General features: G+C 35.6%; 1 protein-coding gene across 16 annotated transcripts in view; it reads left to right on the top strand.

The window, feature by feature from the left end:
* Nucleotides 1–16536, top strand: part of TRDN (triadin) — a 235493-nt gene that overhangs the window by 23886 nt on the left and 195071 nt on the right. For all 16 annotated transcript variants that reach the window (XM_063389925.1, XM_063389928.1, XM_063389922.1 and 13 more), the window contains exon 2: nucleotides 14643–14852. In XM_063389925.1, coding sequence (XP_063245995.1) covers nucleotides 14643–14852 — 210 coding nt within the window. The remainder of the gene's footprint in view (nucleotides 1–14642; nucleotides 14853–16536) is intronic.

The following is a 16536-nucleotide window of genomic DNA, read 5'->3' as shown; positions in this document are numbered from 1 at the left end:
ATGCTGCTCTGCTGAAGTCTTCTTATATGTTAATTAGTCTTCCACTGCCAAACTAGGCTGAACCCTATATCTAATGCTATATGCAGACACAGGAACTGTGAGAGGCTACAAACTTCAGAAAAATTCACATTCCAAAAATGTACAGGAATGGATTTCCCATCCATACATAGGGCAGAGAGTTGCCCAGAAAGAGAAGCTCAGACATTTCAACACTTTTGCTACATTTTTATGCCAATGTTGACTAGAAAAATGTGATGAGAGTCAATTAAAATTAACGATAAATTTGCAACATTCTATGCTACTGAAGAGTCTAGAGCACAAGCCTTATGAGAAGCATCTGAGGGAACTGGATCTCATTTAGCCTGGAGAAAAGGAGGCTCAGGGGAGACCTTATTGCTCTCTACAACCACCTGAAAGGAGGCTGCAGCCAGGTGGGGTTTGGTCTCTTCTCCCAAGTAACAAACAATGGGATGAGAAGAAATGGCCATAAGCTTTGCTGGACGAGGTTTAGGTTAGGTATTAGGAGGAAGATTCTTCATGATAAAAGGGATTAAGTACTGGAACAGGCTGCTCAGAGAAACGGTGGTGTCACCATTCCTGGAGGACTTTAAAAATGTGGCACTGGGGAACATGGTCTAGTGATGGCCCCGGCAGTACTTGGAGTTAATGGCTGGGCTCTGGATAATCTTAAAGGTCTTTTCCAACCTGAAGGATTCTCTGATTCTATGCTCTGCCCAAGAGTGTGTAGCTTAAATTGATTTTCTAGAATTTGGAACCTTATACTAAGATAATTTTACAAATATGTCTCTAGTAGACAATAATTTTTACTTCATATATATTACAAACATAAAAGCTTATAATTAATGTATTTTTCCTGGTTTGGGTTCTGGGTTTAGAAGCTTAATTTAAGTAGGGTAAAGAAATATTTTAGACATAGTCTATATAGATAGATTTTTAAAATAAATCATCTTCTGCTTTAGGAATCTTTTCATTGGGAGAATATTTTTATTTTATCTGTCACTGAATTTGTTTAAAGGCCTGTTAGCCTACAAGTAAAACTTTCCTGTGAATAATTTTCAAAATTAAGATGTCACTTCTCTGAGACACTTAACAACTAAAATTTTCCACTCCTGAGGCCAAAATCCCATACTAAAAACATCCTTCTTGGTATTATATCTTTTATATGGATAAATTTATATATTTTCAAAGACATGGAGAAAAAGATTTTTTTTTTTAACTTTATAATTCACCAAATTTATACTGAAAAATGGGACATATTCACAACATTAGGAATTTAGTTCTGTAGTACTACTCACTGTGCTTAGTAAAAATAAAAATTAGGTTTTTTTTCATTTCTTCATATGATGTTTATTAATACCAAATATTCTGGCATATATACTTTAAAAAATTAATTTGGGATTTGGATCTACCCTGTTAGATGGAAAATTAAGTTAGCGTCTTTTATAGAAAACAGGAAAACCTTAAGCTGTAATAATCAGTTGATAATTCTGCCAATTCGTTCTCTGTAAAATCACAAAAGTTTCTATACAGCCGTTATCATAGACTGGAAAAGACTAAGCAAAGAGAATATCCTGCCCTATAATATACACATAAACTGGTACTTACTTTAATAAACTTACATTTCTTGATATGTTCCATGTATGTTCCCATGGTTATCATACAATTTAGATGACATTTCAAGTTAGAGTTGAAGTAGAAATTCGAACTTCACTCATAGTTTGGAAATAAAACAAATAGCCCTTTTAAATGCACACATCAAAGTGTTCCATTTCAAGCACTAATTTCTGCAAGAAGACGTCATAGCAGACACCCAAAATCTGAATTTGCATTTCATAGTTTCTTTTGCTGAGTACAAGTGGAAAGGTATGGAACTGTATTTACTTGTGCATAGATTTTAATCCAGACTTTCCTGTAATTTCAAATTTTATTTTAAATGCCCCATGAATATATCACTTCTTAATGGGGAATATTTCTAGGAATTATTATAAAGATTGGCTCAGTTTCTGGAGTTAGATAATGTAGCCAGATAATCACTTTTTGCATATATCACTGGGATAAGTTAGAGACCCGAATTTCATACTTGTGTGGTCGAGGTCTTTATTATTACATCTTGCCTACTCTGCAGAGATCTGAAGAGATGTGATAGGAATACTTAAATGATAGGTAAATCTCTATCCCCTTATAATAAATGGGTTTGGGACCTGATTTCCAGGTCACCGAAGCATGAGTCCCCAAACCAAGCTTTAGGTTATTCATTATGTTTCTAAGGAACTCTTTTAGGATGTTTTTCTTATTTGGAATGTAACAGTGTGCAAATTAGCAATATTATATGTTCTCTGGAGTTAGGTATGGGTATAAGACAGCTTCATTGATAGATTAATTTGTTATTAATTTACTTGTGGCTAAAACTCAGGTGTTGTTAACCGTTTCTAAAACATAGTCATGACCTCGATCTGCAGACAGGTGTTGATTGCTTTGGACTAGCAGGAGGAAGGATGCAGAGAATGGATGCTGTTACTGAAGGAATTTTGGTTTTTTCTCAGGTAGTCTTCAAAGAACCCTAAAAGAACCCTAAATCTTGGGTTTTTTCAGTGTGTACATGAGGTTCCACAAAAACATCTGCATAGGGAGAAAAAGAGAAAAGGTACCTAGGGCTCTGTACCTGGAATATTATGTAGTGATTTTTCTCATCAAAATTCAATTGAAAAGTTCTTCACACATTCCAAAATTTGGCCTAAGTATAATCCTGAGTAAAATGGATTAAGGTATGGCTAAATTATGGTAGCTGGTTCAGGAATGAGTCCCAACAGTCTCAAAAATATCCCATTTTTCCAGATTATTTCATATTGATTTAAAATAAATTTTTCCTCTAAGATGTGATCATCTGGCACAAGATTTTATTAATTTTTTTTTTTAAACAGTGCAAAGATTTTACAGCTCTTGAGAATTGCAGAATACATATTAGATGACAAGTGTGTTATGAATATGAACCCTCAACAAAGATCAACTGTTCTCACTGTGACAGCATATCCTAAAGGTCTCAGCTGCCTTTGGAGATCATGCCTTTTTCCAAATAAAAATTAGAGATGAGTGATGTTATTAATTTAGTCTATCAAGGCTAAACTTCCACTTCGAATTACAATTTTAGGAATTATTATTGCAAAAAGAAAATTATGAATGCACCATTAATTTTTACCTAAACACTGAATTTTATTCATCTGTGTCAGTTTAAGATCCCTCTTGTGCCTTAAAATTGAAAGGATAATTTTCAAAGGATTCTTTCAGGCCAAAAACAGAAGAAAAGAAAAAAAAAAAGAACCAACCAACCCAAAGCCTTCAGATGAACTGTTTCTATAATGATTGTCACTGCTTCCTAGAATTCTTTTCTTATGAGAACATACTGAATAAAAATAGTCTACCAGACATAAATTTGGGGTTATATTTTGATAGGAAAATAACTTTAAAAATGCAAGTTTCAGAAATCCTAATTTCTCTAGTATTTTAGGTGCCTATTAGTGAGCTTGCCTTTAGTTATTCTGTAAGTATACAGATGGAGTACTTCCATATTGATTCAAAAGTAACTCTCTGACAGAAGATAGACCTTGGTTCATCTGTTTGCCATAGCTAACTACTGTCTCCTGGGAAATCGGTTATACTGTTTTGCAAGCCACATAAGTTTTCTTCTGCAGCTTGCTTCCAGTTTTCTCTCTCACAGAGAGGATGACCTATAATGTAGTTGCAAATTGCCATTTACAGGTGAGATCCAACAGTGACATAGATGGCTAACTTGCCACAAACACTTATTTTAGTTTTCTTCTTCTGTCAGATGAGAATTTTTTGCTCCAATTTTTAACAAAGTTTATATATAAATGTATATATATATGTGTGTGTGTGTATGTATATATATATATATGTACTGCTGTATAACTTAGTATTGCAATTTCTGTTGTTTGCCAAAAATACTTCTGTCCTGGTAAATGACCTGCAATCAAGTTTCTTCAATATGAATCATGAGTATATACATTCAAACTATGCATGTGGTGAACTTCGTATTTGAGTGCTGTAGTGACTGGGTAGCTCCATATGGAAGACTTCTCAGACTTGCACCATAACTTGTGAAGAATATAGTAAATTACTCTTAGAACTGCTTTTGTTTTCAGAGTCTGTAAATGCCAGTCCATTAAGACATATAAAATTGGTCCAACCTTCACGGTCATATCAGCTTGGAATAAAAGAAATCAAGCAAATAATCTTATTAACCATTCCTCAATACATTTTTTTGAGTGAAAATAGTAGTTCCGTCAGAGGAAACATAGATCTGGAATCTGGATTAAAGAGTTTCTTTATATTTGTCAACAGTGAAGATAGGTGTGTGGAACTTACTATTTATCCTAGTAACTTTCCTTATATGACTGTCATCATTTTACAGATGAAAACAGATAATTTTTTCTTCAACAATTACAAATAAGTCAATGTTTTTTTCTAATCCCTTCTGAATATTTCAAGGATGTGTAAGAGTTGAGTTTCCCAAATCTAATAACAAGGGGACTGCACACAGTGCTCTTGCTTCAGAAGGTCTACTGCTATTTAGAGATAAATGGCAATCGTTTTTCTCCAACTTTCATTTTGACATTTTAAAAGATAAGATGTACCTCTCAGCTTATATCACCTCAGAAGTGTGTCTAAATATCCCTTTGGCATCTCTTTCTGAAATGTCAGACTGCTAAGATGAATGGGAAGGTAAAACTTTTTACTGTTTCAGAGCACCAATTTATTTCCAAAGAAAGGAAAGTGTTATTACTAATCAATAAAAAATTCAGATGTGGGACCAAACAAATAATGGATTTTTCAGGCTGCTGCTAGTTTAGGATTGAGTGTTCAGAATTCAGTTACATTCTTATCTCATCTGCATACTGAGAAGCTGGAAATGAAGCTTTTTTTTTTTTTTTTAAATCACATTTCTAAGACAATGTAAAAACCATATCAAACTGAAGAGATACTTAAAAGAGAAAAATGTAAATTTCTAACTTTCAGCTCATGAAAAGGTGAAATCTGGTGCCTTTTGGAAAGAAAGTAGCTCAGTGCCCCTTTTCCATATCTTGGTATCTAATTTAAATTGCAGTAAATGATATTTCTCTTGTTTTTATTAACTGCACATCCTCCAGGTTTGATTTTATAAAATAACTTAACCTATTTTATAATTATTCACCACTGTGGTCTGCTAAATTCTCAAGAAATTATTGCAAAAAAATGATAGAGTTTAATTATAATCTGTAAAATTTCCCAGTAAAACATGTCATCTTTTGAACCTGGTCCTTAGATCTTCTTTTACTATTATTTCTAAAATATTTTCAGGTATGAATTATTGCAGAGAGGTTCACAATACAATCAACCACATAAGACTAAGAGCACAGAAGATCTTTTAACTACTGCTAAGGCCTTCTTTGTCTGAGGTCCCTGAATAATCAGAGTAATGTAAAAGCTTCCTGAAATGCATATACACACAGGAAACAATCCCACAGAGCAAAAGGTTAAAGTTCATATCCACCTAATGTTCTTTATAAACAATTTTGGAGTGAAGACACTTTTACACTTTTGTGCTAAGTTCTGAGACAAGATTTTTTCTGCTTAAATTGAAGAGTCAACCAAGGCCCACTAGACTATGAAAATAAAACATGTAAGGAAAGATGAAAATTCATCTCCAAATCTCTGAAGTTTAACTTTTAATGTGATTTAGGGTTCATCTTGTATGAACTTTCAAGGGGATGTGGGCACCTAAATCCTTCAGATATCTGCTGACCTAAGGCCCTCTGAAGCCAAAAGTTAGAAGTATATCAGCTGAGAGGGAGACAGCTTGTTTTACTGCTAATTGTATTTTAAAGCACAGTGTAATTTAGGTCTGGCTTAAACTGGTTTTCACTTCCCCTCCTTGAAGTTCTCAGATTTCTCAAGACATCTGTACAAATAGGTAGATCCTTTACATGTAATTTATCTAACTCCACTTTTCATACCTTGGCCTATTCCAGAACAAGCAATAGCTCGTATTAATATTTCTTCAACAGAACCCAGCAGTACACTTTAGAAAAAGCAATTTTCTTTTCTGCAGGGGAAATCTGATTGGAGCAAAGAGACATTTTTGAAGTTATGTATACTTATTCCTTTCCAAAATCTTCTGATGATCTTTTTTATCAGTTACATTGGTTGCTAGAGCAAATTGATTTTCCCAGATGTGCTTCCCAAATTTTCTTCCCTACTACCCCATTCCATTCTCTGAGACTTTCTAGACAAACCATCCTCTATTGCTACTGCTTGAATTTCTCTCCTTGGTCAGTAGGGAGGTGAAGTCCAGATTACCTTCAGGGAATTCTGACTCCTTTTGTACTGCAAAGGTCCAAATTTGTCATTGAATCTGCATGGCAAGGAGTTAACCACATATGTCAACTTCTTACTTCAACCGAGGTACAACCAATCTTTTATATACACAGAAGTATTTTTAAGGCAATCTTTGTAGCTGTCCTCAGGGACAAAATAATCAGGTACACGTATTCAAATAATTTTAGCGCATGAAAAATGAAGGTTTGAAAATATCTTGTCTTTTTCAGCAGCCACTGGTTGTGGAAAAAGTTTTAAGTTCAGACATTAAATTCTTAGACTTTGCCCTGCCAGTACACTTGCCCAGCATTCAGGGATATGAAATAAAGAAAATCCCTGAGCCAAAGATTATATCTTCCTATTCAAAAGTCCTTTTAAGTCCTTATATATAGTTGTCCAGTCACTACTGCAACCTGGTTGTACATCACAGGAAATTTCCTGATCATATGGCTATGGAGGTTTTCTAGTTGGTATTAGTTATTTTCTGCTGAGATCCTTTACTTTTTTTCCACATAGCCCATGGTAGTGTACTATATCTGTACTGGGTTTTCATGGAAAGATTTTGGTAGTGGGGGAGGATAGAGCAATGGTTCCTGAATGAAGTTGCTAGAAGCTTCCCTGTGTTTGACAGACCCAATATCTTATGGCCCCAAGATGGACCTGCCACTGGCAAAGACTGATTCCATCATGATGAGAGTGGCACCTCTGAGATAAAAGATTTAGGAAGGGGAGAAACAATAATAATAAAAAATAATAATAAAAAAACTTCAACCAGACAGAGGAGACAATAAGTGGGAGAAACAGCTCTGCAGATGCCAAGCTCAATGAAGGAGAAGGTGCTGCAGACAGCTGCAGCCCAAGGTGCAGCCCATGGTAAGGCAGGCTGGCTCCCTGCAGTCCTGCAGCGTAGCAGATATTCTCCTGCAGCCCCTGGAGGACTCCACACCAGAGCAGGTGTGTGCCCACGGGAGGTTGTGAGACCATGGGAAGCCCATGCTGGAGCAGGCTCGTGGCAGAAGTGCAACCCTCTGGGGAATCAATGCTGGAGCACCCTTTTCTTGAAAGACTGCACTTCAGAGAAGGCGCCCACTCTGGAGTAGATGTGAAGAATACAGCCCAAGGAAAGGCCTCAAGTTGGAGAAGTTCACAGAGGATTGTCTCCTATGGGAGACTCCATGTTGGAGCAGGGGAAGAGTGTGATTCCTCCTGCTGAGGAAAAACTGCAGCAGATACAGCATGTGATGAACCCACTGACCACAGCTCCCATTCCCTCTTGCTCTGCAGGGAGGAGGCAGGGAAAATTGGAAGTGAAATTAAGAGAGTGATTGAAAGATTTAGATTATATTTCTAATTACCTATTCTGATTGATTCAACTAAATTCCCTAAATCCAGTCTGTTTTGCCCATGGTGATAACTGGTGCCTGATTTCTTCCTGTTCCTATCTCAACCCATGAGCCTTTTCTTATATTTTCTATTCCCTGTCCTGGGATGGAGAGGAGTATTACAGCCTTGGTGAGCACCTGCCATCCAGCCAGGGTCAACCCACCACAATACCCTAAGCAACCACAATTACAATACCAAAATGTATGTCACATGTTAGTATACAGCATTACCAGTTTCTAGTTTTCACCCCATGGCAGTGCTGTTAGTATTATTTACTGATACTGTATGAAATACGGTTTCTTTGGACTTGATAATGAAATGGCTTGATAGAATGTATCTTTTCTTCTAAAAGCTGCTTATTGAAATCGATGAAATGAAAAGATTGGTGTACATAATTTCTTGGAAAATGAATAGAAAGATTAATACTATCTACTTCTTTAAATTATCAGATGTTCTGTATTGATCAAAAATAAAACCAATACAGATATAATAACAGAAAAGGAAATTAAAAATGTACACAGCACCAACCGCCATAATAATTATAAGCAACCTTTCTGAATCCAATCATTCAGCTAATTTTCATACACTATCTTCTCCATATTCTTTTGTCGTGTGGAATTGGTTGCTGAATAATCTCCAGCCCTGTTTTCCACATTTCATAAAGATTATTACATTTTTATAACTATCAGTCACCCATAAATCTGCATATGTTCTCATATACAGTCCCAGACACAGCTTTCTAAGCCTCCAGTCTGCAAGAAAGACTACTTTAAAGTCTGAGAAGTTGTGAATATACACATGATATGTGTTGAGAGGTTTTTCTCTTTGCATTTTAATTATATAAACAGTAAAGCAACACTTCAGTACATTGTGTGATGAATTTAAAAGTATGTAAGTTCTGGTATCAGTTGTGAAACTCCATTTCTTTATTTTTCCACTTAGGTATTCCAGTGGCATTCATTCATTCATATGTACAGGGAAATAATCCTTTACAAAAGAGAAATTGCTGAATCTCAGTCATCTCAAGAGATTTCTGCTGCATCTCTAAAAAAACTAGCTTTTCTTAAGGTTTTCACATTTCTGCTCAAAAGCCTGTAGAAGCTTTTGAGCAGAAGAGCTACACTAGTTACCCACTAGATACTCAGAAGAGCTACACTAGTTACCCATCACCCATTTTTGGGCTGCACTGTGGATCCTTGTCCTACTCACAGTGTATTGAGATAACAATGAGAGAGGGGAAATTTCAAAGATAAGCTGAATTTTCCTATATAAGTTGTCTTTTCCTATTTCTATCCCCTTCTCTGTGTCAGAAAAAGTCTTGCCCATATATTTCGGTGTATGTCCAATAGAAATCATGATCCATGTTGGTGGATCTAGCTGAGTTTCTAACCTACTGAAGTTTGGCAGGGCTACGAATTTTCCACAGAAAAGGGTTTTACACCCACTTCAATTGCATCCTTTAGCAGTATTTGGAGGAGATCAAAAGGTTTTGACCAGCTGCAGTGCTCTTGCTCTTTCTCCTCTGAAATATTTTTCACCCTGTTGGTTGTTCTCCAGTATCTGCATTTTTGGCCCCTTGTGCTGGCCAGATAAGATGATATAGTCTCTCTGTTCAGTGCATACAGTGGATCCTGAGGGTTTCTCTTCTCTCTGCTCAGCATTTTGTTTTCACATAAATATATAAACAAGATGAAAAGCATGAAAAACGTCAGTAGGTTGCTTTAGGAAAAAAAATATTGTTACTAATATTTTATTGTAAGGTACTAGTTACTGACCACAAAATTAATTCTGTCTTTTCCTTTGTGTTTATATAAGCCAAGGAAGAAGAAACCCTAACAGAGAGATTGAAGCAGGAGGACATCAGAGTCAGGCATAAATATCACCTGGACAACAGGTGTAGGTGTAATCCTTCTTGTGCTAGAAATCATTTTCCCCACATGAGGAAAGAGTGATTATTGCGATGCATGCAGATCTGTGTACTCACTTAAGGGTGATGTGCTGAGCTTGAAAAAATTGCAGCAGCTTCTCTTATATCCATTGCCCAATTCTTCACTGAAGGGTTCTAATCCCTTGTCCTCTTCTCCCTGCGGTACCCTACTTACCGTAGGCTGAGACTCCTGCCTGCCTGATCCCAGCAGTGGTGGATTGATAAGGTCAGCAGGTTAAAGCCCAAGGCTTGAGCTGGTGCTTAACACACAGTGCCAATTTATACAGCTGGTTTTTCTCTTTCTTGCTTCCTCAATTAGTATTTAAATATTCCAAGTGAAGTGGAATAGGTCAAACAGGAGCCATTAATGTCAAAAATCTACCAGCTATCTCATTTAGAGCAGACTGCACTGAGATTTCTTACATCCCAACTGCATTGCCCTAGCAACAATATTATTATTTAGAAGTGAACAATCTCTTTTTTTAGTATCGTGACTAGCCCTCTGCTTTTAATATGCCAAGCCTTAAAAGGGCATTGAACAATAAATATTTTACTTAATTTTTTGTCCTATTGGCAGAATAAGATTGTTATACATTAAATAGTTATGAAGTGACATAAATACAAATTTATTACTATAAGAAAATTACTCTTTTACATCTGAACGAGTCTGAGTAGAATAGGTTTATTTATTAGTTTTTGAGGCTTAGTTTTGTTTTGTTTCCTTTTTCTACTAGAGTAGTAGAAAGTGTAGCAGTTGAACTGTAAAATCAAGTGCTCACCCTTCACCAGGGACTCCTATCTCCTTAAGTTTTAAGGAGATAATGCCTCAGCCCACAAATATAAATATTTTACCTAAGCTGCCAGGAATACAAGCTCACTCTGAACTCTGAAAGTCACATGGTGTTCTCAAAGTTGTCATCAATTGTCAAGGTTTATTTATACTTACGAGACCTTATGGGTCTTCAGATTGTATTCTATGTGACAACTCTGAAACCAGAGGAATAGTAAGAATCTCAGAGTTTTAGCTGTTTGGAATTTAGCAAATCAATCTGTTGATGTAAAGGTGACATTTGCAACCTGGTGGGGTAGTCTTGTGTGCACGAGAAATTGTGATGTGCAGTCAGAGGTATAGATCCCTGGAGTAATCTTTTTATAGAAATGTATATATAACTTTTTTAAGTTCCCATCCTCATTGAAAATCAATAGCAATCACAACCCAAAATGCCAAGAGGCTCTAGCAGACATGTGGCAGTGGATTAAAATTGGATGGCTGAAATTGTAGCAGCCTTCAGCTGCGCCCTCCACTCCTGTGATGGATGTTGCTTCTCCCAAAGCAGGGACAACTGATCTGCTCATGAGTCTCCTGATCCACTGCAGTGCTGATTGAAAGTAAACTGACTTGGATTCAGGCTGGCTGTAATATGGACACAGAAATTTGTCTTGAGAGAGAAAACGTTTATTATATGGACAACAAGGATACCTAGAAAAGTTCAGCAATCTGATTTTAACCTGCTGCTGAATGACCTCTGCTAATTGTAAATGCAGGACTCAATAGGCTCCATCAGGTGACTTCAAAGCAACAAAAAAGCTTGTTTTTCTCAGTCACCCACTGGGCACCTAAAGCCCCACTGACCTCTTGGACGGGAGTTCTGCCAAACTTTGTCACTCTCCTGAGAAAAAGGAAGATCACTGCTGGCTGAACTGATGGGAACATTGTATGTGCTTCCCCTTTTTCTCTGCTGTCTAGCTCTGTGAATATCATTGCTGAAGGTTTGCAGGGAAGGTTAGCACTGGTAGGAGAGGGACAAAAATAAACAGAGCACCTGAAAGCAAGAAACAGGCAGAGAAAAGCATGAGGATAACACCTTGGGAACTACAACAAGAGAATGCTTGTAGGGAAAAGGAGATCATCTCAGTGTTATTCCTGTAGGGAAAAGGAGATCATCTCAGTGTTATTCCCTCTTCATTCTGGAGTCATGAAACAGTGATGGTATCACTATACAATCCACTCTACATGAGATTACGTAGCAGCAAACGATTTCTTTCTCGGGAGTCGTTAGATAAAACACCCCAGACAATTTTGTTTATATAGGTATCTAGGGACATAAAAATCTAATTTCTATTTGCTTGAGGACATTCTGTCTGGGCTTTTGTTTTTAGGCAGTTCCAAAGTTAGGGACCTGTAGACTTTGCCTGCCTGCCAGTTCTGTGAGGATTTCTTTGATTATGTAAAAAATTTAAAACAACACTGGAGATCTTCCTTGGGGCCCTGAGCCACACTGCAAGCACCTGTATGAGGAACATCCAGCAGTATAACAGTATTTTCCTAGCTTGACGTCCAGTCAAATTTGAATCAATAGCTGCTCACTCACACTTTAATGAATGCAATGACAGCAATTTTATTGTAAAACATCCTGAGTTTTTAAGGCGAAATCTGACTTGACTATATCAAAAGCCAAAATCTTGCCATAAATAACCTTCTAATGCACTTGAGCTCTGTCTCTGCAGCATTGCTCTGATTGATAAATCATAAATTACTATTTTCTTCACCAAAGAAGACACAGAGTGGTCTGAGTTTTAAAAGTTAGGTATGCTAAATAGTAAGGAAATATTTTTACATAAAAACAGACATAGAGGAATGATCCTTTGACTGGTAATTATAAGTCTGTATCTGTATACACACATAGAGCTTTAATTGTTTGTATTATAACTTCAAATATCTGCCACTAGGATGTCCTTGAAGACATGCTGTGGTACTAATCAGATTTGTCAGGATGAGACAATACCTTTCTATTCTCTCTTACACATCATAAACTCTGACTGATATCCCCAAGGGGAAAAAATGCATAATGTGTCATTTATGACCTATTACATGCACAAATTACTTGAATCTTGTATGCAGTAGGATAACAAAATGCTATTGATTTTCAATTTGACTTAAGAAGCTGATCTTTATTGTTAGTTGTCACTTGGCAGATTTTTCCTCCTGCTGTGAATTGTTTGAGCTAAAATCTTTGTTTGGAGAAATGGAAGCAGTGATGGTTTTATAATATTTTTAAACATTGTATACATTCTATCCTAGGAGATAGACATTATTTATAAGCAGAAAAAATATTCTATAAATCAGAATAAATTTCAAATAAGTAACAAAAACATGTAATATGCCAATCCAGTTTTGTTTTTACAAATCTGCTGTGTAGCAGAGCAGTTTTTCAGGGCTGGAAGCAAGGCACTCATCAGCACCAAGATGCTTATGCAGAAGCAAAATTAAAAGGCAGAGCTAAGGGAACTACTCATTAATACAATGTACTATACAATAAAATAAAATTTAAAAAGGAATTCTAGAATAGATTAGGGTGTGAATTTGAAAAGTCAACAGGTATAACAGATTAAGAATTAGGGAACATCTTCCACCAAAATTATCCTTCCCAATTTTATATGTTTTTGTCAGATACATAAAGAGGCATTTCAGTATCACTTTAGGATATTGTTTTAGGATATTCTACAGGAATGGAATAAAACCAGTATTCATTAGCATAAGAATTGGAAGTTTTGTTTGGGTAAAATAGGAAGGGAAAATGTATGTATGTATGAGTAATATTAATAATTTTATCCTTTCCTCATTTATTTCTTTAAGAATATAAATACTGTGATTCTCAAAGAGAGTCTAAATATAGGTTGTGATGCTAAAAGTTGCAGTCTTCAACAATCTATACCTTAACTCCAACAAAAGTTTCTCAGTGCCTATTTGTCATTTTCCACATCAAAAATTAAATTGAATCTGCTTACCTTCATATAGAGCAACCCTGTCCCACAGAAATTATCAATTTTATAGTTCTATCAATTCTGACAGAAGACAAAGAAAAGCAACGATTGTGCAAACTAGCTGTCACTTGATCCTTATGCAATTTGGTGTAAACAAGTAGACCAAGAACACGTGTAACATATCTTTAGAGATTTTAGGTGTAGCATACAAGAAGATTCTGCAAACTAAGTAAAGATACCATGGTCTTCTACTAGTTTGAACTGTGGTGTTAGGAATACTTTTACTATTGTTATTGTATATAATGGAAAAAAAAAACCTCCCTAGATTGTTTAAGTTATCAAAATGTATTTTATAAAGCAGATTGAGAGTTTTCAATTAGAGTTAGGTTTCAGTTGCCATAGTTTTGGTTTGTGTCTGGAATTAGTGTTTTTGTCCAGAATTAGCATTTTTAATACCTCAGGAAGAAGTTGGTGAAGTTACTACTGTTACTGTCCATTACATAGTTAATGTGAGTTAACTGGTCACTTAGCTAAATAGAATTCAACTTCCTACCAGCTTTTTATTACCAGACCTATGCCTTCTGCAATCAAATCTGCTTTAGCATTGTAACTCTTGTTTCTTAGGAGATTGTTTCATTAAGTGAAAAATTCCAGAAACAAAAGTATTTAAAATCAGCTACAATCTTATTCACAACTTTTAAGGATCCTGGACATGGAAATCATTTGTGTTTTTGTTAGATGAAATTAAATGAAATATATATATATTTGCTACTGATACATGCCCTTCACAGCTGCATTCCAGCCAAACCTCAAGTGGCGTAGATGCATTAGCTCCATTAAAGTCAATGGAAGTTCACTTAATCACATCACCTGAGAATCTGGCCTACAGGCTGTAACAAGACAATCCTTTGGAGGGTAATAATATTTTATGCTTTCATCAATCACTCTCCTAGGCCTGTAGCTATTTGTGGCAGACTAAAAAAATGTCATATTATAATAAAAAGGCTGGTTGTGACTATTTTGTCCAGAAAGTGCAAGAACCGTTTTTTAGTAAAACAACGTTTATATTTATTTTAAACATTCTGACAACAAAATTATTTTAAAGCAGCACTCATATTCTTGGTTTTAAGGGTCCAAGTTGTTACACTGTTCTCTGTTTTGTCTGTTTGTACAGGACACATGTCTACAACCACAACGATCATAGATGGTAAGAACGGATCCGTTCCTTCGTCATCCATGAAAGTGGGCAAGAAATCAGTGACAGAAGACCTTGTGACAACGTTCAGCTCACCAGCAGCATGGCTTCTTGTTGTTGCTCTGATTGTTACCTGGTCAGCAGTAGCTATTGTAATGTTTGACTTGGTGGACTACAAAGACTTAGCAGGTAAAACTCAGCATGTTCTATTTGACACCTCATATATTCTAATTTAAAAATTTATTAAGCAGCGTCTATTACGTAAATATGCCTGTGTCTCACCTCCTTGGGGACAGTACAGTGTCTCTGCTGAGTCTACCAAGAGAGGAGATATTGTAAAAAGTGTCAGAACACATTAGTTTACACCTCATACACCTTTATAATTGAAGTATCTCCATTTTGCAGCCCATTCTTATCCTGGAAAATGAATATGTTGACAGTAGTGTAAAATGTTTATGAGCATGTAAGGTCAGGTTTCTGTTTTCCAGTTTCTATATAATTTTTTTTACTAGAAAATGAAATTAGTACTAATTCATATTTTCAGAAATATAAAGTCGTTACTAGATGCCTTGAGTATTCTGATATCTGCTTACACAGTTCAACAATCAAAAAATTGTAAAAGAACATGCTAACCCTAAAACTGATCTTCAAAAACCATAAGTTCAGAGGACTAGATTCTTAATATTAGCTAAGACATACCCTTGTCTTCAATAAGGCAATAACTCTAGCCTAGTTTTAAGACTTGGCTAGATAAATGAATGAGATCAAGCTTTAGGATACGTATTGATTACTGCAGGCAAAGATGAAAATTAAGTGGGTGGTACAAGGACTGTGATTCTATTTGAGGAACAGAAAAATAGAGCAACAAATAGAAAAAAATAGAATATTTATGCCTTTTATCTGGCAATGATATATAATGGAAAAGAAATTAACTATCTATGTTTGTAAAGGGTATGTAGTGTTCAGTAGTAAAACCTTTGTGAGGCAAACAGCTATTAACTATTGGGGAACATGTATATGAACCAGAAAACAAATGATTAGGGTCCTTGTCTTCCTTAAATGAGAACTCCAGCTCCAAAGTTATCACATCTGTCACAATAATTAACTAGGAGTTGAAATTCGGACTTCAGCCTTTTAATTTAAAAGAAACTGAGTTGATGTTTTGGAGTAAATTTCCTGGACTTTATTATTTTACTGATAAATTCATAGATTTTTTTTTGTCCTGCAATATATCAATATTGACTTCAAGATTTACTTAGAAAGCTTTTGAAACGCATATAGATCTTGAAAGAAACCAACAAATCCTGGATCAATAGACGTCACAGACCTTGAAATGTGGAGAAAATGTACCACAAAACTTTCTTAATTTTTTTTCTCATATGTATTTGTTTTCAGAAGGACATATCTGGAGGAAAATATAAAGTTATTTTTGAAAGATCCTTCCAAAATAAGCATCTGATTTTTTCTTGGACACAAAACACTTGATGCCAAAACAGAGAGATAAACCAAGAAAGAGAAACTATCATATTCAGCTTTATTTTTTCCATATTAAATATTAATCTGTCAATCAATCTGTCAATCAAGTTCTTAATATATTTTCAATGAACAGTCAAGAACTGGGGCATAACTCAGATTAAACTCTTAAACTCAGAAATTTCTGAACCAGCTCTAAGGTCACATACGCTCAATAAACAAATCAGGGTAATGCTAGGCAATAAGAATGTGTATTTGTACCAGAGTCTGAAGGAAGCTTTCTAAGCAGATTTAATTCCTTTCACATTGTATTGGTTAAATGAGCTTAAATCTCACAATTTTTGGTGGAAACTGCCATTTTCAGACCAGGATATAGCAACAAAACAATGTAAAATTTAAC

Source organism: Prinia subflava, chromosome 2 (assembly GCF_021018805.1).
Source record: "Prinia subflava isolate CZ2003 ecotype Zambia chromosome 2, Cam_Psub_1.2, whole genome shotgun sequence".
Lineage (NCBI taxonomy): Eukaryota > Metazoa > Chordata > Aves > Passeriformes > Cisticolidae > Prinia > Prinia subflava.
Note: the sequence above shows the minus strand (reverse complement) of the source record. Positions and strands in the feature narration are given on the sequence as shown.